This window comes from Mirounga angustirostris, unplaced genomic scaffold (assembly GCF_029215605.1).
Source record: "Mirounga angustirostris isolate CCGP_5_RB_7025 unplaced genomic scaffold, mMirAng1.0.hap1 SCAF_15, whole genome shotgun sequence".
Classification (NCBI taxonomy): domain Eukaryota; kingdom Metazoa; phylum Chordata; class Mammalia; order Carnivora; family Phocidae; genus Mirounga; species Mirounga angustirostris.
In genome coordinates, this window is record NW_026991723.1 from 58,739,817 (window position 1) to 58,764,888 (window position 25,072).

At 52.6% G+C, this 25,072-nt stretch overlaps 1 protein-coding gene and 1 long non-coding RNA gene across 3 annotated transcripts in view; one reads left to right on the plus strand and one right to left on the minus strand.

Moving 5' to 3' along the window:
* LOC135362631 (uncharacterized) overlaps positions 1 to 407 on the minus strand; it is a 14,452-nt gene extending 14,045 nt beyond the window's left edge. The window contains exon 1 of one of the 2 annotated variants that reach the window (XR_010407544.1): positions 275 to 407. This is a non-coding gene — a long non-coding RNA (uncharacterized LOC135362631). Of the gene's footprint in view, positions 1 to 246 lie in introns of both variants that reach the window. The other variant, XR_010407543.1, reaches the window with a different exon arrangement.
* A 1,310-nt stretch (positions 408 to 1,717) lies between these two features.
* On the plus strand, positions 1,718 to 24,963 carry GLIPR2 (GLI pathogenesis related 2). Its single transcript, XM_045882680.3, has 5 exons — positions 1,718 to 2,071; positions 13,036 to 13,144; positions 13,492 to 13,595; positions 15,435 to 15,512; positions 23,440 to 24,963. The coding sequence occupies exons 1-5, from the start codon at positions 2,059 to 2,061 to the stop codon at positions 23,598 to 23,600; spliced, it is 465 nt and encodes a 154-aa protein (XP_045738636.1). The 5' UTR covers positions 1,718 to 2,058; the 3' UTR covers positions 23,601 to 24,963.
* The last annotated feature ends 109 nt before the right edge of the window (positions 24,964 to 25,072 follow it).

The window sequence follows — 25,072 nt, forward strand, 5'->3', positions numbered from 1 at the left end:
GGTTCTGGCCCAGGTCATGATCTCAGGGTTGTGAGATCGAACCCCACTTCTGGCTCCAGCTCAGGGTGGAGTCTGCTTGAGATTCTCTCTCTCTCTCTCTCCCTCTGCCCCCCTCCCAGTTTGCTATAAATAAATAAATAAATAAATTCTTTCAAAAAGACTTCTAGAAGAAAACAGAAATATTTCATGATCTTGGAGTAAGTAAGGAGTTCTTAAATAGGACATAAAATGAAAAAGAAGTGATACCTCGGGTCAAACCCTCCCTGTGTCTGACCTTTGTTGCCATTTCTCTCATCTCTGCTGCCCGGGCACCGGTTGGGACCAGCTGGCCAGTGGCTCCCCCTCCAACCAGCCCACAGCCCTTGGAAGGGGCAACTTTGGCACTGCCCCAACCCCACTCAGCACACTGTCCCTTCCATAAGCTAAGGCCACCTCTACAGCCCACAGCACCCCACCCCGCACAGACTCCAAAGATGCCACTAAAGTTTGGATTTTGTCCTCCCCAGCCCCTCCAAGCCCACCCTTATCTCTGTATGGGGGTGAAATGGGAGTGAACCTCAGTGGTCCTTCTCAGCAGGCAGTGAGTGGCTCCATTGTGCTCAGCTGTCTCCACTCCCGGCCTTGAAGTTTTCCTTACAATGGAGACAGCCTTCTAGAGATTCTAGAGGTGATATGGAACAGGGTGTATTTGGTCATTTCAATGGGCATTTGTTGGCAAAACGGGAGAGGGCTTTGAACACAATGGGTTGGATCTTCATCTAGCACCAAAATTCCCTTTGATTCAGGGTGGGCCGCTCTTTCTAACGCTCTACCACAGTTTGAAAGTCTGACATAGGGGGAGGAAGTAGAGAGTACCATTGCCCTACTGGACATCTGAAGCCGGTCGTATGGCAAATTCTCCCCTTCTGATCAGCAAGTCAGTTCACTTCAGTGCCCATTTATTGAAAGAGCCTACCTGAATTTAGCTTCCTTTACTTAAGGAGTTACTCTGGGGGAGTGACGCAGGTGACACAGGCTGTGTCTTCCTGCAAGTGCTCTGTTCTCACCCAGGGGTGGGGCCATGACTGAGACCAAGTCTCCCCATTGCCAGGTGTGTACTGACCACAGCCCCCAATATCAAGAAAGGTCGGAGCCTCTGGAAGTTAAAGGGACCCAAAGGCCCTGAGGGATAGGTAGGACTCGAATGGGCAGAGATGAGCCGGCACCCAGGCTGAGGAAACAGGCCCAGCAAAGGCGAAGAGGGAAGAAGTCTCTGAGCGTGTTTGGGGAATGTCAAGTCTAGTTTGACTGGAGCATGGGATGAAGTTAGGGGGTTGAAGAGACAGGTCTGGAGTCAGACTTCAGGGGTGGGGGATTTGGCTTGGTTTGATAGCCAAGGACGGACAGGCCCACAGGTCAGAGCAGGGCTGCCGCAGCCTCCCTGGGAGGGCCCACGCAGGGTTGGCGAGGTTGGGAGGGTGAGCCGGACTCCAACCCTGATTCGCACCGGAGGGTATGTCCTGTGAAGAAGACAGAGATGCCCCTGGAGTCCAGTGTCACTGGGGAGCAGAAGGCGGTGCACTCGGAGCCTGGGGTGTTTGTGGGGGTCAGGCCGAAGTGGGGAGAGCCCCGACCCCTGGTGATGCGGGCTGGAACTGTCTCTCTCGTGCCGCCACAGTAAGCACCGCGCTCCTCGCAGCGCCTTAGCGGCTTCCCTAAGCACCCCCATTCCGTCCCGAGAGGGGCAGTTCGGGGCTGAGATCCGGGAGGTCCCGGACTCCCAGTCCACACCGGGAGAGCCCTGGACAGTCGAGGAGGTCCCTTCGCGAGGCGAGTTCTCCCGAGTCGGACGGGGAGGCGCGCGGAGAGCGGAGCGCGCGGCGCCTCCTCCGGGCAGCCGGCGGAGTGGCCCCAGGCGCCTCCGCCGGCAGCTGCCGCTGCCTTATAAGGCGGGGGCCGGGCCGCGCCGGGGGAGGGGCTGCGGCCGCCCGGCCTCCTCCCCCGGGGTCCAGCTGCGCGGGGCCGGCAAGAGAGCGCAGCGCAGCGGCGGCGGGAACTGGGGAGCGCGCCGAGCGGGCCATGGGCAAGTCAGGTGAGCCCGCGGGCGGCCGGGCGGGTGCGGGGAGGGCTCGCGAGCCTCGGCTCCGGGACCCCCGCCTTCACCCTCCCCCGCGGCGGGCTGGTGCCCGGGGGAGCGGGGCGGCCGCCGCCACGCGGGGTCAGGACGCGGGCTGCGCTGCAGGACCCCGGGTGCGGGCTGGAGCGGCGTGCGAGGCGAAGCGCCCGGAGGCTCCGCGCCGGCAGTTTCCGGGGCAGCCAGGAAGCCGGGGTGGCCGTCGGGCCCCCGGGAGAGAAGGAGGGAAGGCGAGACCGAGGGAGGGTCCCCCTGTCTGCGAGCCAGAGATTGCGTCAGGGAGGGTTTCCAGGCGCTGATGGGATTAGCGCTCAGCGTCCGGCCAAGGCGTGGCTTTTGCTTTGTTTCTGGAGCAGAGTTAGAATTGGAAAAAGCCTCCAAACTATGACCGCATCTGTTGCTACAAAACAGCTCTCCCCAACCAACCCTCCTAAGGACAGCTCTGAGCATCCTTTTCTTCTGTCGTTGTCCCTCCTCCCCTGAGCGCCCCCTTTGTGCCAGGCTCAGTCTGGCTCCACCCGGGTACAGAATCGCGCTTCCCCTTTATGTCTGACCTGTCGCTGCTCATCCTCACCACTGTGGCTGTCCGGGTGAGCTTTCTAAAATGCAGCTCTGTCCTGTCACTTTCTAACACCCTTCATCCCATTGTCGGCAGGTTAAAGAGTACGTACTCTTCCGTGGGGCATGGGGCCCCCTGGGAGTTGATCGTCACCTCTTACCTCCCCCTGCACGCAGCTATTAGGAGGCTGGCACCCTTGTCCCTTCCCCTGGGTTCCCTCTCCCGGCGCTCACCACCACCTCTCTGCCTCTCCCACTTTGCTGAGGTTGCAAATCCTCTCCATCCTTCTAGGCTCAACTTGGCCTGGGCTCCCCTCCCTGATTTCCGCCCCCCTCCCCCCCCCCCCCGGGACGGCCCCCTCTGTGTCTTTGTTGCAGCCCTCCCAGCAGTCAGCTTGGGACACTACCCCAGCCATGGACCTGTTTCCCACAGACGCCTCACTGCTGGGGGCCAGGGGCTGAGTCTATCCCAGCATAGTTCCTGCCTCACAGGACACTCTCAATGAACAGCTGTCCAACAGAGTTCAGAAGTCCTGCTTCATGGGAAGTTGGGGCTGTCATCCTTGGGTGGGTGAGGCTGGGTCCCTCCTTGAATCTCTTCTCAAGATCCAGGCTCATGAGGTACTGGTGTTGAGAGTAAGTGGCTTTCCCTGGCATTCATCCTGACCTGCTGTGACAGGTCTGGCTTTCAGCCCTGGCTCTGCTAATCACTTGCTGTGTGATCTTAAACAAGGCTCTTTCCTTCTCTGTGCCTCATTTTCCCCATCTGTACAGTGAGGGTGGCCCATATGCTCTCCAGTATGGAGAGGTGACATAAGGAGTTGCCATGTAGTTCAAGAACAGGGTGATAGGCGGTAATGAGGCAAGAGCATGGCAGATGTGAAAAAGCATTTTGAGAAATCAACTCCTTTCTCTGTACCTTAAAAGAAAATCCAGGGGCGCCTGGGTGGCTCAGTTGGTTAAGCGACTGCCTTCGGCTCAGATCATGATCCTGGAGTCCCGGGATCGAGTCCCGCATCAGACTCCCTGCTCGGCAGGGAGCCTGCTTCTCCCTCTGACCCTCCTCCCTCTCATGCTCTCTGTATCTCATTCTCTCTGTCTCAAATAAATAAATAAAATCTAAAAAAAAAAAAAAAAAAAAGAAAATCCACAAATTCTCTAAAGCTACATTTGTATCAGTTGTTTCTGGCTTCTTCCCTAAGAAACAGTTTTCCAGAACTTTTTTTTTTTTTTTAAGATTTTATTTATTTGACAGAGAGAGACACAGCGAGAGAGGGAACACAAGCAGGGGGAGTGGGAGAGAGAGAGGCAGGCTTCCCACAGAGCGGGGAGCCCGATGTGGGGCTCGATCCCAGGACCTTGGGATCATGACCTGAGCTGAAGGCAGACGCTTAACGACTGAGCCACCTAGGCGCCCCAGTTTTCCAGAACTTCTAATACTCAGCTATATGCCCATTCTTCTATCTGTTCATCCATCCTCCCTCTCTCCCCTCTTCATTCCTTTTCTCTTTCCCTCTCTTCCCCCCATCTATTTATTAGCTGTGTGCCAAGCTGCAGGCCCCCTGCTGTGGAGGGCAGGCCTCTGTCCTCAGCAGTATTCATTTGGATCATGAAGTGAATCCTAAAGCTGATTGAGGTGGGGGTGGATAGGCTCCAGTAAGAAGTGGGAAGTGATTCAAGCCACAAGGCGGGTACAGGTGGAGAGTGGCAGGAGATCAGGGGAGGGAGAAATCTCCTCTGCAGAGGGGATCATTGAACCTCCTGGAGGATCTTTAGCCATGGGACCTCAGGTGCCACTGAAAGACATTGATCTGAAAGCCCGAGTTGTGCCAGGGTGGAGGGTGGCTAAGACGGGGAGAGTGGAGGTGGGGGTCAGGGGAGACTATTGCATTTACCCAGGAGAGAGATGATAGAGGCATCTAAGGACTGCAGAGGACGAGGAGATGGATATTTGAGATGGTAGCCAGAAACAGCCTTGGTGACCGACTTACTGTGAACATGAGGGAAGGGCCAGCAGGGTGAGTCTGGGTGCAGGCTGGTGGTGGCACTCGGAGGACCAGAGATGCACAGTCAGGCTGCTCTCAGAGGTGGAGGGCAGTGGCAGAGGACAGGAAGAGGTGGTTCAGGCAGGCGTCCCCCCCCCATTCCCACCCCCACCACACATACCCGGGGACCTTCCAGAATGCTGGTCCAGGCCTATCTCCCTCATAGGCACATGCATTTCACTTGGCTCTCCCAAAAACTATGAGCCCCCAGGACAGTGTCTGGCTCCCCTAAGGGTCCCCAAGAGAAAGTGAATTTTCTAGGTGACCCAGGCCGCATGGGCCTTCAACACAGGCCCAGCCTTGAGGTTCCAGGCCACCAGCCAGAGGTTATCTGTGCCTGCAGTGCTCATAGCACTCACGGATATTTACCCACACAGGGGCTTTATGTGGTTCCAGAAAGACCAGGGTAAGGAGTCAGCCCCTGCTTCTTTCGGGCCTCAGTTTCCTCATCACTGCATAGGGGCCAATCTCTTTTTAATTTTTAACCTCAGATATACATCAGAGCTTCCTGGGGTTGTGGGCATTACTGAAAAAGTATTACACAACTGACAGCTTAAATTCCAGAGGACACTTGGCCCAGTGCTTTGAGATTCCCAGGACCTGCTCCTAGCCCTGGTCTCCCTGCTGGGCTTCATTTTGCAGTAGGTGTGATGGGGGCAGAGAAGAAAAGCACTGGCCTCAGGCTCTGTAGAAGCCTCTGGTCCCTAATAATAGTGATTACCAATTATTAAGCTCCTAGTGCATGCCAGACTTGAAGCTAGGTATTTTATACATGGTACCAACATTTGTTAACAACACTACAGGGCAGGTATTATCAATTTTGTAGGTTTATAGAGGTTGAATACCTTGCCCAAGTTCATATCTTGACCAGTAAGTGGACAAATAGGGATTTGAACCCGGGTTTCTGCCTTCCCAGCTGTGTGCTTTTCCCTCTGCCACATGACCACTTGCCGCCTGCTCCCCACCTGCTTCTCACCCTGGATTCCAGCTCCATAGGGACCTCTACACAGCCTGTGGTTACCTCTAAGAATCTTAGTGTCCCACTACCCACATGTCCCAGCACCAGAGGACAGCAGAGCAGAAGGCCTTTTAGGGACTGACTAGCCCAGGAATTTCCTACCGAGCGGGGACTCTCACATCTCTGCGGGGAAGGCTGTGTGGACCAGATCATTCCAGCAGTTCCATTTTCATGTGTTGACTTTATTGAAAAAAAGAAGGGTGGAGGAGGTGGTTCAAAGAAAGGGTTTCCTGCTTTGAAGCTACTTTGAAATCCGCAGATGTCATCCATCCTTCCTTCACACAGGTGGGGAAGCAGCGGGCCAAGGGGCAGGGACTTGCCCGGTGCCTGTGGTAGGCCTGAGGGGCCGCAGGCCCGGCCAAGAATGCCCAGCCACTCTGCAGGCCAGAGCTAGCTCTCCCTGGCTCCTTCAGTCCTGCAAGGACTATTGTCTGCCCGCGAAGGGGCAGCCTGGGGGCCGCGCTCTGGGACATCCTTGTTCCCAAGTGGGCAATTGGGCAACTCTTCATTGTACGTCATTTTTGCCCTTAGGGAGAGGAAGACGTATGTGAAGTGAAAGTGTGCAAGATATGAGGGAGGGGAGAAGGCGAAGGGAGGGACATTCTTAGATCTGGCTGTAATGTGGACTCATTGTGTGACCTTGGGCAATTCACATATCCAACTGAAAACCACAGTTTCCTCCTCTGTAATGAGAAGGTTCCCATTCTAGTGCCTTCTCGAGGCCCGTGTGGGGGCTCCATTCATTTGTTCATGTACTCATTCACCCTGCACATGTCTGAGACCAATTTAAATACCAACAGCCCTGCTCGCTTTAAAATCTAGGTTTTGGGGGCGCCTGGGTGGCTCAATTGCTAAGCGTCTGCCTTCGGCTCAGGTCATGATCCCAGTGTCCTGGGATCGAGCCCCACATCAGGCTCCCTGCTCAGCGGGAAGCCTGCTTCTCCCTCTCCCGCTCCCCCTGCTTGTGTTCCCTCTCACGCTGTGTCTCTCTCTGTCAAATAAATAAATAAAATCTTTAAAAAAAAAATAAAATAAAATCTAGGTTTTGTTTTGTTTTAAGATTTTCTTTATTTATTTGAGAGAGAGCAAACGAGAGCTCGCACAAACCTGGGGGAGGGACAAAGGGAGAGGTAGAAGCAGACTCCCCGCTGAGCAGGAGCCCAACATGGAGCTCCATCCTGGGACCCTGGGATCAGGACCTGAGGCTCAACCAACTGAGCCACCCAGGAGCCCCTAAAATCTAGGCTTTGACAAGGCAGTTTCTCCCAAGGCCAGAGGCCAAAAGGGTCTCTGCCCAAAAGTGACGATAATAATTATGGTTGACATTTAGGAACTCTTCACTGTGTTCTGGAACTATTCTAAAGCATTTTTTTTAAAGATTTTATTTATTTATTTGACAGAGAGAGATAGTGAGAGCAGGAACACAAGCAGGGGGAGTGGGAGAGGGGAGAAGCAGGCTTCCCACCGAGCAGGGAGCCTGATGTGGGGCTCCATCCCAGTGGTCCTGGGATCATGACCTGAGCCGAAGGCAGACGCTTAACGACTGAGTCACCCAGGCGCCCCTCTAAAGCATTTTCATAAGTTAATTCATTTAACTCTCACAACAACTCTGTGAAGTAGCAACTATTCTCCCCATTTTATGTATGGGAGAAAGGCACAGAGTGATTAAACAACTTGTCCAAGATCACACAGCTATTAAAAGGCAGAGCTGGGATTTGCCTCTTGAATTTCCTGGAACCCAGGCAGAAAGAGCAGGAGCCACCCAGGCTACCCGTCTGGAACTCATTCCTTTTTTTTTTTTAATCAACTTAAAATTTTTCTTCCTGATAAATTAGCAAAACCAGCTTTGCCCCAAAGATGGGACCAGGTCTCTTTCCAGCCTCTTGCTAAGGGGACAGAAGGGGCCTGTCCACAATTTCCTGATTCCCGATGGGCCTCTTTGGTGGGGATTTTGGAGAGGGCAGAGAAATGAGTCATGCTGGGCCCAGGGAGGCCTCAGAAGAGGACCAACGCTGAGGGAGGAGTCCCAGCCAACAGCCAGAGGCAGGAGGGGCAGGACCTGAGTTTTTATCCGGCAGTTAGAAGCCTGGGCCCCAGAGGACCTTCAAGAGCCCCCATCCTAGTTCATCGCCCCCTCCTGTGGTGGAGACAGACCCACCCTGACTCTGTCCCTCAGCCACAGGGAGCCAGGCCCAGACAGCTCCTCCCACCTTCCGGTGGCTCTGACCTTAAGCCCCACAACTGTCCCCGGCAGCCCCTGATTTTCATCTGGGGCCCCTCAGACAGGTCTGTCCATAAAGGGCTTGGCACAGAGGAGGCTTTTGAGAAAGTTCTTTTCTCCTCTTCCTTCCTCCTCCTCAGAGACTGGCAGGCCCAACCGCACTGGACCCGATCCTCCTCCTGGATCTGGTGACCCCACTGTCTCTTCTGTGTGCTTTCCTCTGTGTCCTGGGCCTTGGGGGTAGTTCGGGGTTAAGGACAGGGTTTCCCTCTTCGTGGGTCTACTACCCCTGGACCATTTGTGGGAACTTGGGCAGGTTACTTTCCTTCTGGAGCCTCCGTTTCCTTATCAATAAAAAAGGCACAGTAGTGGGGGCTCCCACAAAAGGTGGCAATAAGCAAATAATATCATGTACAGGCCTGGCACCTAGAAATGGTTGGTCAGCCGAAGAAAGGACCTCTTTCATTCTGGGCTGGCACCCTGAGCCTGTCGTTCTCTGAGCTTCAGTTTACCCTCCTACAAAATAAGGACATCATTCCTACCCTACCCCCTTGTGGGGTGGCTGTGAGGGCTCTCCCTGCCTAATGTGGGGATGTGTGGGTTTTCTTTGACTTTTAATCTTTATGTTTATCTGTGTTCTAGGGTTTTTCTACAGAATAAGGTGTGCGTTTTGCTGGGTGTGTTCACAAGTGATATCTTGACCCCACGGAGGCTGAGGCCCTGCTCTGAGGAGCCGCCTGGGTGGAGACTAGCCTCAGAAGTGTGGCTGGGGGTAGGGAGAGAAGGCTCCCCTATCAAAAAGTCTTCCTGACCCCTTCCTAGAAACCCTGGCCCAGCATACTGGCCCCACTGGCAACAGTAACCAGCATTGGCTTCTGGGCACCAAGCTTAGATTGGGCACAGGAACTTTCACTTTTGTTTCTTTTTACTTCCCACATTCTGGGAGTGCAGTGACCTAGTTTTTAGCAGCCTTATATGTCCCTCTCTGCCAAAAAGACTGCAGGACTTATAGCACTACTGGGTCCAGTGCGACCTGAGCCTGGCACTCAGAGCTGCCTTTAAACTGGCTTCACCTTAGCTACCCACCTACTCCTTGGATCTCCCCCTTCTCCCCATAGCCCCGGATCCACCAGCTCCCTGGTCTGCCCTGGCTCTTTCTGTGCCCGCTTTGCCTCCTCCCTGCCTCCTTCAGGGAGCCTTCCCCGGTACATTGGTGGTCCCCATTGCCCGTGCCACTCAGCCCCATGCACCTCCTGTGGTGTCCCATTGTGGCCTGCCAGGGACATGGGAGCTGGCAGGGACATTAGTGTGGGCCTCGCCAAGCCTGTCCCTTAGATGGGGACCCGCTGCCACCTTGACCATGTGCACCCACACCTGGCCCTGCACCAGACACATACGCTTGTGATCACTCCATCTCCTTAGAGAAGCTCTGAACTCCTTGGAAGCCTGAGGGTAGCCATGCACTTGTCTCCTCTCACCCCACCCTGATGGGACCTTATGGGATCTCAGGATTGAAGGGGCTTGAAGGTCATCTGACGGGCCTCCAATGCCTGAATCCTTTTGAGAAGAGTCACTTGTTTGTATTCCCCCAGTGCTGGAGAGCTCATTACCTTGTGAGGTCACTCTTTCATTTTTTGGAAAGCTTTGATTGAAAGTTCTTTCTTTGGCTGAGCTAAAATCTGTCATCCTGCCCTTTCCACCCATTGGCCCTGACTTTGCCCTCTGGAGCCCCAGAATTCATCAGAGGTCTCCTCTGTGTCTTCCAAAGTCTGAGCTCCAGGATGAACAGACCCAGTACTTGCCACCATTCCTTATAAGACCCATTTCCAGCCCCTTCTCCACCTGGTCACCACTTGTGGACACACTTCAGATGGTTGCCGCCTCTCAGACAAGGCGGGGGCCAGGCTGGGTGGGGCACTCCAGCTGGGCCCTGGCTCCTACAGGACAAGCAGTGCCTTGCCCAGGAGCTGGTGGGGTTCTAGCTGCCAAACCACCCTGCTGACTCCTTTGTGTTTCATCAACAAGAACCCCTCTGGTTCCTACCAGTCCCTATGGCTTCCACCTGAGATATTCTGTTTTGTTTTGTTTTGTTGGAAATATCTTATTTATTTATTTGACAGAGAGTGAGAGCACAAGCCGGGAGACTGAGGGAGAGGGAGAAGCAGGTTCCTCGCTGAGCAGGGAGCCCATCATGGGACTTAATCCCAGGACCCTGGGATCATGACCCGAGCCGAAGGCAGCCGCTTAACCGACTGAACCACTCAGGCGCCCCTGAGATATTCTTTAAGAACCTCTGTGACTCCGTTATCCCAAATACCACATTGACATACTCAACCCAAAATCTTTTTTATGACTGTGCTAAGAAACACGGGACATAAAGTTGACCATCAAAACCATTGCAGGGTAGACAGTTCGGTGGTGTTCCGCACCTTCACATCGCTGTGCAACACACCGCAGAGCTTTTCCATCCTGCAAATCTGAAACTGCCCAGGAATCAGTACCTTCCCTTTTCCTCCTCCCTCGCATAAACCTGAAATCTTTATCTTTCACACCAACAAGGGTTTGGCCCCTCTCTTTTTTTTTTTTTTTTTTTAAAGATTTTATTTATTTATTTGAGAGAGAGAGCATGAGAGGGGGGAGGGTCAGAGGGAGAAGCAGGCTCCCCGCTGAGCAGGGAGCCCGATGTGGGACTCGATCCCGGGACTCCGGGACCACGACCTGAGCCGAAGGCAGTCGCTTAACCAACTGAGCCACCCAGGCACCCCGGTAGTTCTATTTTTAATTTTTTAAGTAACCTACCTCTGTAGTGGGTGTACCAGTTTACATTCCTACCAACAGTGTACAAGGGTTCCTTCTTATCCAGATCCTGGCCAACACTTACCTTTTGTCTTTTTGATAAAAGCCATTCTAACAGGTGCGAGGTGATATCTCGTTCAGGTTTTGATTTCCATTTTGCTGATGATTAGTGATACTGAGCACAACAGTACCATGTACCTGTTGGCTGTTTGTACGTTTTCTTTTTTTTTTTAAGATTTTTTATTTATTTATTTGAGAGAGAGAGCATGAGAGGGAAGAGGGTCAGAGGGAGAAGCAGACTCCCTGCCGAGCAGGGAGCCCGATGCGGGACTCGATCCCGGGACTCCAGGATCATGACCTGAGCTGAAAGCAGTTGCCCAACCAACTGAGCCACCCAGGCACCCTGGCCCCTCTCTTGACCACAAAGACCTGAAGGGTTCAGGTTGCAGCTCCACCTCTGTCTTCGTGACAAGATGGTAGAAAGCAGCTACCATCACCCCTTCCTTCACGGTGTCCCCCATGTCTGCCTGTCAGCCACAGCCTCCCCCTGCCCACACTGCTGTGACCAGACCTCACTGAACTGCCCCGCTGGGCCCCAGAGGCCTAACTCTTACGGTGATTGGAACCCCCTGGGGCCGGCTCAACTGCCACCCACCACGGGCCACGGGCGTGGCCCGCAGTCACCTCACCTCTGCTGGGCCGCATTTAGCCCAGAGCTCCCTGAGGGTAGGCCCTGCCCCGGGTCTTCCTTCTCCTGCATCTCCTCAGACACACAGTGGCATTTGATTCGAAGCCCCAGGAGACCTGGGGAATCAGCTGAGGGAGGGGCAAGACCCCCCATTGGGTCATCTCAGCCTCTGGGGTGAATGAAAAGAGCAGAGGAGAGGAAAGGCAGCTGGTGACCTGGGGCGGGGGGGGGGGAGTGGCACTGTGTTCACCCTCCGTGTTGCACCCTTACTGCCCCCCGCCAAGCCTCAGGGACAGGCCCCTGCCACATGAGCCTAGCTTGGTGTCAGGGCTGCCGTGGCTCTTACTCATAAGCCACGCGACTCCCAGAGTCCTATGGCTGGTGCTCAGTGCCTTCCCAATCAGCCTCACTGGCTCCTGTCTGGGCAACTTTGGGGCCTCAAATCGGGGGCCACCTTCCTGATCCCCCAGCCCATGGTAGGTTACTTTTCTCCAAGTTCCTCTTGACCTATGCTCACCTGCACCTTGGCCCTGCCACTCTGCCGGTGTCTGTTTACAAGGCCGTCTCCCTTCTGTGTGTGAGCTCCCCGAGGGCAGGACGAGGTGGCTGTGTCTCTGGAGCTCTCGCACAATCCAGGGGCCGGAGCGGAGGCGGCGCTCAGAGAGCAGATGAACTGATGGGTGGGTGATGGGTGTCTGGCTGGCTGCTGCTCAAAGGACGATGAACCAAGAGAGGGATGGATGAGTGGTGGGGAGATGGATGAAGGGGGTGGGATGGAGGGGGTTCCATTCCAGAGCCGAACTGGGGTGACTTCTGTCCACCGTTGACCTTGCCTCCGCCCCTTATTCTCTCCCCAACTCCGTCCTCCTTGAGCTTGTCCTTTGGAAGTCATGACCCAGTTGGGCACAGCCTCCACCTCTTCCCTCACTGCATCCCTGGGCCCAGCTGCCCCCCCCACCCCCCACCACATTCTTTTCCACCCTGTCCCCTCACTCCACTTCCCCAGTGCTGTCCTCCCCTGGTCCCCTTCTTTATCTGTCCCAGTCTTTTGGTTTCCCCAGCACAACATGGGCACCCTCACCACAGCCGGGCCTGTTCTCCCTGGGCTCCCACCTCCAGCCCTTCCCAGCCCCCACCACACCCCATAGGTCCAGTCTGAGTTCTCCAGTCTCCACACATTTTTTTCCAGCGGTTCCGGTCTCCCTGTCGCACCCCCACCCCCACCCCCCTGCACCTTCTGGGCACCTGTGGCCCAGCCTCCCCTCAGCAGCCAGCAGAGTCTTTCAGAAACACACATCTCCTCATCTCAGCCCCTTGTGCCCATTAAGCCGTTTCCCATTGCCCTGGATAAAGCCCCAAATCCCTCACATGGTCCATAGGGCCCCACGTGATCCATGAGGTGCAGATGTGCAGAGACGGGGAGGCTGACATCAGGGGTGTGGAGCAGGGCGTCACAGTTGCTCGGTTGGCCGGGGTGCCGAAGGGGCGCGGCAGCCTGTCCGTGTGGCCTGAGGGTTGAGCTGGGCGTGGCCCGCATACTTTCTTGGTGGGTCTTTTCTCTGCACTGAGACCTTCTCCATTTTGAAATTATTGCAGCTTCCAAGCAGTTTAATAATGAGGTCCTGAAGGCCCACAACGAGTACCGGCAGCAGCATGGCGTCCCCCCACTGAAGCTCTGCAAGAAGCTCAACCGGGAGGCTCAGCAGTGAGTCCCCCAGAGCCCCGGGGTGACTCCGGCCCTTCATGGCGCTGTTGCCACTGTCATGGAGGGGCAGTGGGGTGGCCGGAAGGACATGGTTTGGGGGGCAGATACAGCCAGGCTTGAATAACCCTTGTGCCACTTACCGAGGCAGGTCCTTTTCCTCCGAGCCTCGGTTTGCTCCTCTGTAAAATGGGGCTGTTGTGGGGCGCAGAAGAGAGGCTGGCGTGATGCTCCTGATTTGCACAGCTAGCCTGGGGCAGGGAAGGAAGCTCAGCCACACTAGGTTAGGGCTCACACTCTGGGGCTTCCCTGGGCTGGCCCGCTCTGAGGAGGCACATGGACTCTGGCAGGTATTCAGAGGCCCTGGCCAGCACGAGGATCCTCAAGCACAGCCCGGAGTCCAGTCGTGGCCAGTGCGGAGAAAACCTGGCATGGGCCTCCTACGATCAGACAGGTAGGTTGCTTTCTCGGCTTCCCTCTCCTCCGCCTGAGCTGGGCCCAGGACCTCCAGTATTCAGGCCCCAGCACCCTCCTCCGTGTAGCCTTAGTGCCACAGGCCCAGAAGGGGAAAGGGGCCCCAGAACTCTCTCTTTGTGCTCCCGGGGGCTGCCTGCCGCTCACCACAGTGTCTCAGACGGCTGGCTCAGGGCCAGGCCTGCGCTGGGTGCCAGGGACACACAGATGAGTCAGACTGCCCAACCCTCCCCTTCGGAAGAGCTCCCAGCTGAGGAATGGGGGCGGGGGAGGCAAATCATTTCTGTGCCCTTTCTGTGCAGAGTTTCAGCCTGACCCTGTGGGCTCTCAAGTATCCCCAGGCACAGTTTTCCTTTCTTCACATTTTGCTTTCTTTTTTAAAGTGTTGGTGTATTCACTTTTATCCTCAGAAAAATGCAACTGAGCTTTTTTCACGTTAGAAAAAAAAAAATGAGAAAGACAATCCCTCCATCCGAGGTCGCAGCCTGGAATGGTGATCCCGCCACACTGACCAAACATTCTTGAGCTTCCTGGCTCTGACAGGGCTGCCGTGGCTTTTTAGGAAAAAGTGCTGGAGAGAGCTACTTTGCCCTCCGAAGCCTTGTCCAGACCCCAGCGGGAGGATGACTGCCCCCCACCCCCCGCTGAGCCTGACATTCCTGGGAGTTCCTTGGGGAGGCCTGCAGTCCCCTCCGTTTCCCCAGAGCAGCGGGCCTCCGGGAGAGGTGTGTGCATGCTCCTGAGGAAGGCGGGAGCCTGCAGCCTGCAGCCTGCAGCCTCCTTTCCAGGCCCAGGCCGTGGGCCCTGATGGGGAGAAGGCTCCCTGAAGGGACGGGACGAGCAGGCAGTGGACGTGATTGGTCCCAGCCTTGCGTTGGCCCCCTGTGGAGCCCTGAGCAAGTCGCTACCCTCTGTGGCCCCGGTTTCCCCATCTCTGTCTCCGCAGGCCGTCTTTATCCCCGCCCTGGCTACACATTGGGATCTTTTGCAGCACTTTTAGAAAAGACCAGTGCCTGGGTCTCTCCTCCAGAGACACTGACGCCGTCTGTGGCAGGCCCCGCGTGTCAGCCACGTTTCAGGGCTCCCCCGGGAAGGCCTCTCTTCTCTGAGGCCTTGCTTCTCAAAGTGTGGTCCACGGGGAAGCAGCAGCATCTGGGAACTTGTGAGAAATGCAGACTCAGAGCCTGCATGTCATCAGTGCAGACAACTTTGACCTAGGAAGTCAGAATCTGCATTTCAACAAGCACCCCAGCTGATCCATACGGAAATCGGATATCGTAGATCGTAGATCGGAGTTAAGAGTGAGACTTACTGCTGTGGAATGGAGGCTCCCTGCTATGGCCTTGACATCAACAGCTCCCAGGGAAATGCTGTGGGTTTTCGCCTACCATCACCGGTTGGACCAGCAGATGCTTAGAATGAGGACCCACCAGCCCAATTGCCTTTCCTCCTGTGGATATTTCAGGAGACACACTTGGGGTGGGATGAGGACAGAGTGTCCAGAAAACTCAGAGCATCATTAGAAGCCCTTGGAGGACATTGCATTCAACCCTTGTACAGAGGCCCAAAGAGGGGCAGGCAGTAAGTTAGTGGCAGGGCAGGTCCCCCAACGCCAGGCCAAGGCTCTTCCCAATCCCCAGCAAGGCCCCCTCTTCAGCCTGGATACACTCATGGGCAGGAGTCCCTGCTTCAGCTCATTGGTGCTTTATCAGACGTCTAAGTGTGGGGTGGGTGGTTTGGGGTTAAGGGGAGAAGATGGAAGGAGTAGCGAGTAGGTTGATTTTGCTGCTGAGTTTGAAACAGTGTCTTTTCCATACAGGAAAGGAGGTGGCTGATCGATGGTACAGTGAAATCAAGAACTACAACTTCCAGCAGCCTGGCTTCACCTCCGGGACTGGTGAGTGAGGGGGTCACCCCAGTGGCCTGGGCCTGGGCAGGGTTGCCATTGGGCGTCTGAGTTTGGAAAGGCACTAACCCTCTGAAAATCGATCATTTCCCTCCTATTTTACCTCTTCCGTATTTCTCTGGTTCAACTTCGCCCAAAGGGATCAATACTCTCTTTCCCCATCACTTCTCCCAACACACACACACACACCCCTCCGTCCGAGAACATGTGAGCCACGGATTCCTGCCCCACCAGCTCCAAGTTCTCCACATGACTAGAGTGTGCCAAAGGAGGCTGTGGATTTTAAAAAGTTCCTGAGTGCTCCTCCCAGAAGTGGTCCTATAACCGGTCATCCTATTGCCAGTCTTGCTCCCCTCCAATCCAGCCTGCTCCTACCAACCAGAATATTCTAAAGCCCTCTCTTCGGGAAAAGGGCCACACTGCTCACTCTCTCCTTCTAGTCTGAACGCCCCCCCCCAATACCCTGCATCCTTCCTACATGCTCCCCACACCTCCAACCTCCCCCTTCACCTTTTCTCTCCAGTTTGCGGTTCAGATGAGCTTGGAGTGCAGACAGCCTATAGCTGCTCCCAGCTCCAGCACTATTAGTTGTGTGAACTTGGGTTGACTCTGTCCTTCCCTGTCCCAGAGGGAGAGGAGCAAGGCAGTCGCCTCTAGGGGACATTCTGAGAGCTGGTGTGTGGATGCAGGCAAGAGCTGCAGGCCTCGGCAGCCCTGGGACCATCCAGCTTTTCTGTGAGGCCTCCAGGGTGAGCAGTAAAACATTCAGCTGACTGAAGCCCCAGGCAGCCACTCTGAGTTCTGGGCTCCCTTCTGCCCCTCAGCCGACTTCTCTCACCTGGCGCCTGCCTGTCTTTCCTCAGAACCGACTCAGATCTACTCACAGCCCAGGATGGGTTAGAAGGGGCTGAGAGTTTCTCTGACCAGAAGGCGCCAGGAAAACTGAAAAGGGGGTTCCCTGTCCACCCCCTACCCTACCCTACCCTACCCCATCCCACCCCTGGGTGGAGCCCCTATGGCCTCTCACCGTCTGGAAGATTCTTCCGAAGCAGGAAGTGACATGCTCTCGGAGCCAGTCACTGTTTCCTGTGGTTTGCTGCTCACCCCTCTTGGGTAGGGGTTCTTGCAACAGTGTGGGCAGGACTGTGGGGCAGAGGTGGTGGCATCTGCTGGGGCATTTCTCCTCCCAGCTCTCCAGGCCAGGCCCAAGGAAGCTGCTCTCAGCGCCCTAAGTATGAATCGATGGTTCTGTGGCCGTTAAATTGCTCCTCCCAGCAATTAAGGTTCTGTGAAGACACAGAACCTGGCTTCTTTTCATAAAGTACAGTGTCCAGAAGACATTTTATTTCACAGCCTCTGGATTTGCTTTTCCCATGAGCAAGGCTCCCGAGCACCTGGACACGTGTCAGGGCAAGTTACTAGCGTCGCTCCTGTGTGCCTGCCACTTGGCAATTGTAAAGTGTCTGCATTCCCAGCCACGTAAGCCTCACAACACCAGTTGTAGGTGGGGCTTTATTCTACCCATTTTGCAGAAGAGGAAACTGAAGCCCAGAAAGAGGAAGAGACTTCTTTTAGATCTCCTATCCTCAATCCGATGCTTTTTCCATGGCTCCTGCTCCAAGGTGGGACTCTTGCAAGTGTCAGAGCTGGGATGGGACTTGCCATGATCACTGACCACCTGTCCAACCTATTGCCCCACATCTCCCACCCCTAAAGAGGAAAACCCCAGAGCAACTAGCCCCTAGGCTGTCCCAGGTGCTAGTGGGCAATGCCTGTGGACAGACGGAGCCTGAGCTTAAGACAGGAGCACAGCTTTGGGTGGTGGTAGAATCAGAGCTTGCAAGACCCCTCCCATGCCTCAGGCTCCCCCAGAGCTGCTTCTTGCCGCACCATTGTGTAGGGATTCCCTGACCTGAGTCCGTGTTGTTGGGAAAGAGCCTTTGAAATATCCTGTAATCTATCCCCACCCACCCACCCTGAGTCCACATCTTGTGATGAAGGACACAGTTCTCTGCTGCATGCTGAGCGGAGAGAAACTGTTCCTTTGTATTCTTTTTTTTTTTTTTTTTGAATTAATTTATTTATTTGAGAGAGAGAGAGCACGAGAGGGCGGAGGGTCAGAGGGAGATGCAGACTCCCTGCTGAGCAGGGAGCCCGATTCAGGACTGATCCTGGGACTCTAGGATCATGACCTGAGCCGAAGGCTCACTTAACCAACTGAGCCACCCAGGTGCCCCCTTTATTACATAACGAGTAGGTTGGTTGGTTCATTTGTTCTGAGTAAATAATACTTTTACATGATATGAAATCTGCAAACTGTGTAAGGTAAAAAGTCCTTCCATTCCTGGTCTCTAGCACTTTGCCTTCCAACCAGTGATACCCATTTCTTGTGTATCATCCTAGAATTGGTCTGATCTTATACCAGCGTTAGGTAAATATGTTCTCTTTTCCACTTTTTTTTTTTTTTAAGATTTTATTTATTTATTTGAGAGAGAGAATGAGAGAGAGCATGAGAGGGAAGAGGGTCAGAGGGAGAAGCAGACTCCCCGCTGAGCAGGGAGCCCGATGCGGGACTCGATCCCGGGACTCCAGGATCATGACCTGAGCCGAAGGCAGTCGCTTAACCAACTGAGCCACCCAGGCGCCCCTCCACTTTTTTTATACCCTGGTATATGATCTGTTTTGCACTTGCTTTCTTCACCCAGCAGATTGTTAGAGATTGTTCCATGTTAATACAAAAAGAGCTTTGTCATTCTTTCTTACTGTTGCACATTATCATTATTCTCTTGCAAGGATATACTGTAACTTATTAAATGTGTTTTTTCAAATGTATATTCTAGGAAGTTGGGGTCGATTGCAGGAAAGGAGGATGTGATCCCTTTAGGGAAAAAAAAAGGTTTTGTGTCAGTGATTTATTTAGAAACCACTGTGTATCTGATGGTTGCTAAGGAAGTCGTGTCCTTTAACTTGTCTCTAAATACCCATACTTAATTATCTCTGGACAGAAACCTCCCCGGCCTGAGGGAAAATCTTAGTCTCAGCTGTTTGGAAAAGGCTTCCACAGGCATGCGAGCTGCTGATGGGCACCTTGTGTCTGTGATCATTTTCTTGGCAACCAGTGGATAAATGGCAGTTCTTCCTTGTCTGGGCAACAGAGAGAGTGGGTGGTCAGTAGCCAAAGTGTCCGGTTCTCTTGAGAGAAAAGGCTCGCATGGAAAAGGGCTTGAGCCTTAATGAAAAGACAGCCTGTGGAAGCGGCGACTCCTCACAAAGCTGCTGGAAAGCCTGGAGCTGTGACTCAAAAAGTAGGAGGACCAAGGGGGAATAGGCAAGAAGTGTTTCTCTTCTATTCTGAGGTGAAAGTCAGAGTTTAGTGGGCAGTGGTTAATACAAGTTTAAGGATAAGTGGAAAAGATGCCTAATTATACCTGGGGTTTGTTTTCCTTTAGTTCTTGCTTTGATTTTATCACAGCAGTTCTACTGATTACTGTTTATGGTTTGGTATTCTATAAACAATTTGGTAACCTCAAATCTTTTATGGATATAGACAACAAAATAAAGTATTACCTAAATTTAAAAATTATAAAAATGGAGTTCATCTGTAGGGCAAAATACACACAATCTTTTTTTAAAGATTTTATTTATTTATTTGTGAGGGGGAGAGAGTGCGCGCACGCACACACACACACACACACACACAAAAGCAGGGGGCAGGGGCAGAGGGAGAGGGAGAAGCAGGCTCCCCGCAGAGCAAGGAGCCCAATGTGGGGCTCCATCCCAGGACCCTGGGATCATGACCTGAGGGGAAGGCAGACGCTTAACCGACTGAGCCACCCAGGTGCCTCCTTCCTTCCTTCCTTCTTTCCTTCCTTCCTTCCTTCCTTCTTTCATTTTCTGGTAAAACATATTTACCATAAAATTAACCTTTTTTTTTTTAAAAGATTTTTATTTATTTATTTGGCAGAGAGAGAGATAGTGAGAGCAGGAACACAAGCAGGGGGAGTGGGAGAGGGAGAAGCAGGCTTCCCGCTGAGCAGGGAGCCCGAAGCGGGGCTCGATCCCAGGACCCTGGGATCATGACCTGAGGGGAAGGCAGACGCTTAACCGACTGAGCCACCCAGGTGCCTCCTTCCTTCCTTCCTTCCTTCCTTCCTTCCTTCTTTCATTTTCTGGGAAAACATATTTACCATAAAATTAACCTTTTTTTTTTTTAAAGATTTTTATTTATTTATTTGACAGAGAGAGAGAGATAGTGAGAGCAGGAACACAAGCAGGGGGCATGGGAGAGGGAGAAGCAGACTTCCCGCCAAGCAGGGAGCCCGATGTGGGACTTGATCCCAGGACCCCGGGATCATGACCTGAGCCGAAGGCAGACACTTAACGACTGAGCCACCCAGGCGCCCAAAATTAACCATTTTTAGGGACGAGCCCCACATCAGTCTCCCTGCTCTACGGGGAGCCTTCTTCTCCCTCTGCCTCTCACTCTGTCTCTCGTGAATAAATAAATAAAATCTTTTAAAAAATTAATCATTTTAAGAACACAGTTCAGTGAGATTAAGTACATTCACATCATTGTACAACCACTTCCCTATCCATCTCCAGAACTTTTCAGCCATCTCAAGTTGAACCCATTAAACAATAACCCCCATCCGTCCCTCTCTCCCTCCCCACCCCTAAGCTCTGGTGACCACTATTCTACTTTCTGTCTCTATGAGTTTGTGATTCTAGGTATCTAATATAAGTGGAGTCATGTAATATTTGTCCTCTTGTGTCTGGTTTATTTCCCTTAGCATAATGTCCTCAAGGTAGCATGTATCAGAATTTCATCCTTTTTAAGGCTGAATAATATTGTATGTGTATATATAACATTTTGTTTCTCCATTCATCCATTGGTGGACACTTGGGTTTTTTTCCCCTTTTAGCTATTGTAAATAATGCTGCTATAAACATTGGTGTGCAAATATCTGAGTCCCTGCTTTCAGTTCTTTTGGGCTTATACCTCGAAGTGGAATTACTGGATCAGATGGTAGTTCTGTATTTCATTTTTTAAGGAACCACCATACTGTCTTCCACAGTGGCTGCGCCATTTCACATTCCCACCAGCAGTGCACAAGTGTTCCAATTTCTGCACAGCCTCACCAACACTTGTTATTTTCTTTAAAAAAAAAAAAAAAAATCCACCCAAATGGGTGTAAAATGGTTACCCTCTTTCTTTCTTAGCCTATGGGATACTTAGCCACTTCTGATTCAGTTTTCCTCCTTCCCTCTGTCTCTTTCATTCTTCATCTGATATTTGTTGAGCATCTCCTATGTGCCAAGCTCAGTGCTAAACACTGGGGATATTGTGGTCAATAAGATAGGTGTCGGGGGCACCTGGGTGGCTCATTCGATTAAGCGTCTGCCTTCAGCTCTGGTCCTGATCTTGGGGTCCTGCTAACGAGCCCTGCAATCAGGCTGTCTGCTCAGCGGGACATCTGCTTCTCCCATCAGTCTCCCTGATGGGAGAAGCAAGAGAGAGAGAAAGTGAGAGCAAGAGAGAGAACCCTCTGTGCTCTCTCTCTTGCTCTCACTTTCTCTCAAGTACATAAATAAAATCTTAAAAAAATAAAATAAGATGGCTGTGGTCCCCACCCCTCAAGGAGGAAGCGTAATCTCTTCAGTGTTGTTTGAGCAAATGAATGCCATTCTGTGCTACAGAAGTCAATATTGACCTGTCAAAGGATCTCTGTAAGTCCTTAACAGTAAAGGTGGGAAGGATCAGCTTCCACCTTCTACTCCTTGGGGACGAAGAATTTATGGTCATTGAGCAATGAGTACATTACAGCAACTCTTTGACCCCCAAGGGGAAGGGGAGTTGGAAGCTAAGCTATATTAAAAGTTTGAAAGAAGCAGTGAGTGAGGGGAGGGCAGCCTCAGCAGCGGGACACTGATGCTGAGAAGCTTAGCAAACCACAGAAGTGTGTGGAGGGTCAGGTAGTAGCTTGAGAAGGAACTGGACTGTTTGGCTCAGAGCAGAGGGAATTGAAGGAGGCTCTAACTTGTCAATGTCTCAAAGAGCGCAAAATGTAGAAGGCCTGCACTTGCAGTGAGGGTAGAACCCAAGCCCAAGATGGTTCTTCTGTATACCTTTTCATTCATTCCCTCATTCATTCCACTCATTCATGCAACAAAGCCTTATTTTACACTTTTCCGGTGCCAGGCTTTGCCAGGGTACTGAGTGTAATTTGGTGAGCAAAGCAGTTTGGTTCCTGCCTCTGTGAGTCTCATAGCCTAGTGAAGGAGCCAAGCAAATGAACAAGAAATCAAATGCATGTAACATTGCAAATGGTAAGAATGCTATGAGGGGTAGAACAGGGTATGATAAGATGATCTTGGGAGAGGGGCGCCTGGGTGGCTCAGTCGTTAAGCGTCTGCCTTCGGCTCAGGTCATGATCCCAGGGTCCTGGGATCGAGCCCCACATCGGGCTCCCTGCTCCGCGGGAAGCCTGCTTCTCCCTCTCCCACTCTCCCTGCTTGTGTTCCCTCTCTTGCTGTCTCTCTCTCTGTCAAATAAATAAAATCTTTAAAAAAAAAAAAAAAGATGATCTTGGGAGGGAGGTGTTCAGGAAATAAGTGATTGTGAAAGACTTCTCTGCACAGGTGACATTCAGGCTGAGGCCTAAGGGATAGGAAGATGTTGGTCATCGGGAGAGCATTCCGCACAGTGGCCAATGTGTGCAAGGGTTCCATGGTGGGAAATAGCCGGACATGTTCAAGGAATGGAAAGGAGGCCATTGGGCCAGAGCATTCGCTTTCATCTGAGGTGCAACTGGAAGCAATTGAAGGGTTTTTAAGTGGGAAAGAAAACAGATATGACTTATGTCTAAAAATGATTACTCTGGCTCCTTTAGAGAAAGTGAATTGAAGGAGGCAAAGGTGGATGCTGGGGAACCGGTCGAGGGCCATTACAGTGGTCCGAGGGAGAAAGTTTGTGGTTGGAACCCAAGTTTGGGGAGTGGATGGACTTAAGATCTATTTTGGAGTTAGAGTCTCCAGGATTGAATGATGGGTTGTTGAGGGGGAAATGAGGGAGAAGGAGGAATACAGACCAAGCCCTAGGGTTGTGTGCATAGAGGGAACATTAATGGAAATGAAAGGTAGGAAGAGCAGTAACTCTGGGGGAACCAAAATCAAGAGTGAGGTTTGGATAGGTTACATGCCTGGTTGCCATCCAAGTAGAAATGTCAAGTAAGTAGTTGTATCTGGAGCACAGAGGAGAGATCTGGGCTAGGAAAATAAATTTGGGAGCCAGGGAAAGATGAAATTGCCTAAAGAGTACAGCAAGTGAAGAAAAGCAAGCCCAGGACTGAGCTTTGGGAAGGGCAGGCCCCTCCAACATTTACCAGCGAAATGGAAGAGGAGGAAAAGGCAGTAAGATGGGAATGCCAAGAGAGGGCAGCATCATGGAAACCAAAAGAGGGGGTACTTCGAAAAGAGAAGGAGTCGACTCTATTAAATGTTCCTGAGATGTCAAGTAAGAGAGAGACAAAAAGTGATCTTTGGGGAGAAACATGGAGATCATGCGTGACCTTGAAGAATACAGTCAGGGGGGGAAAGGGGGAGGCAGGTGCCGGTGGGTGGCATCCTAACTGTTGGGGTCACTCGGCTTTGCTGTGATCTCTGGGAAACCATGAAACCTTTGGGCATCGGCAAACGGTGAGGTGAGGAGGGTCTTGTGTGGCTGATCGAGAGGACCTGATGCCTCAGAAACTCAGGCAGGCAGAGTGTTCTATGTCTCCTGCCTCTGACTGGTGTATGGGAAGCTCAAGCTTCCCAAACCTGACAAGACGGTGCAGGGGTTCGAGGATCCTTGGAAACATCCTCCTCCAGATCCTGCTAACTAACCTGTTTCCCTCTCCCCCTGCCTCTGCCCCTCCAGGACACTTCACAGCCATGGTGTGGAAGAATACAAAGAAGATGGGAGTGGGGAAGGCATCTGCAAGTGACGGGTCTTCCTTCGTGGTGGCCCGATACTTCCCAGCAGGGAATGTCGTCAACCAGGGCTTCTTTGAAGAAAATGTCCTGCCTCCAAAGAAGTAATTCATTAAATGTAATGGGAATGTGGCAGACTTAACATGGATACGAAGTGCCTAGAACAACAAAAACTCAGCTGTGTGTCTGTCCCTGTGCGTGTATGTGCTTGTGTGTGTGATGCATGTGAGTGTGTCTTGCACACGCACTTGGATATACGCTTCTGTATGAACTTATTCTTATCAAAAGGAATGAGCCTATGAAGCCTTTACCCTGATGGTTCCCTAGACCACAATTATTTGGACGCAGGGGGGAAAGAATCAATTTTAAAACTTTTTTGTTTTTGTAAGCAAACTTCTTTTGTACATTTCTTATAATATCCATCCCTGGGCTTTTTCTATTCCAAACGTTTGTGATGCTTTGAGGTGAAGTTCATTTTATGTGATCTTCATGCATTGTAATCTACTTTTGGTAGATATGTAAGATTAGTAAACTCTCATTTAAATGTAACATAAAACAGCTTTAAACACGTAAATATAGAGCAGCTTCCATTGGAAACATGGGACAGGCAGGAACTGCATTTCACAGAATGATTGGGATTGCTCAATTGTAAGACATGATGTCATCTGCATGCCTCCTGGAATTCTCTGATGGGAATGCCAAAGAACAAATGGAGAGAAAAGTTGCACTTCCTTGCATTTTCTATCTTTAAATAGCAAAGCACGACTACTACCACTGCCCTTGCCCTCCTCCCACCTTTTTTCTTAAAATCCTCTGGCATCTCAGAGCTCGGTATGTGCCTCCTGGTTTCTGGGGCCTGGGTCTGAAAGCCACCCCTCCCCCACCTCGGCGAGGGGGCCCAGGGCCTGTTCGGGGAGGAAGCCCCTCACGCTGCCCGGGCTCTCGGCCAAGCGTCTGACCGATGAGGTCAGCGAGCGTGGGGTGAGTGTGAGCTCACCAGGGCCCCCGGAGGAAGCCCTCGGCCTCTGGCCTGCCCTCGCACCCAGGGCGGGAGCCCCGGCCTGTTCGGCAGCCGTGGCAGCAGCTGCGCCCTGCTCCCTCCTGGGGTGTGTGACAGGCCCAAGTGTTCCAGGGGGACAGCCCACGTGGGGGCTTAGACTCGCCCGTTTGCTTCTTTGTTTTGCCTCACACCCTACAAAGTTCCCCTGAGTAACGGTTTCACGTGGTCCGCGTGGGAGGAACCGACCCAGACGCCCAGCTGGGTGTCCTGAAAGCATGGCCTGTCCAAGCGCTGAGACGGCCGGGGTGGGAGTTAGGAGGCTGCCGCCTTAGGGTCAGTCGGAGCAGGCCCGTCAGGGAACATGCTTCCCGAAGGTCTGCGCTGCACTGTGAACACAGCCTCGTGCTGTGCCCTTCACTTCACCCAGGGATAGTGACTGAGACAACAATAAAGTTTTCTTCTTTTGTGTAACATCTTCCATGTCATTCATGCCCGATTCTTGATTGGTGACTAAGGTAATCATAACTCTTCGTTCCTGTCTTAGGTAACTCAGGCTTCCCAGGACGTCCGACCTCTCCCC

Coding starts and splice junctions, on each gene's coding strand:
- GLIPR2 (XM_045882680.3), top strand. Junction 13,145..13,491: donor CTCAACCGGGAGGCTCAGCA/GTGAGTCCCCCA, acceptor GGACTCTGGCAG/GTATTCAGAGGCCCTGGCCA. Junction 15,513..23,439: donor TGGCTTCACCTCCGGGACTG/GTGAGTGAGGGG, acceptor CTGCCCCTCCAG/GACACTTCACAGCCATGGTG.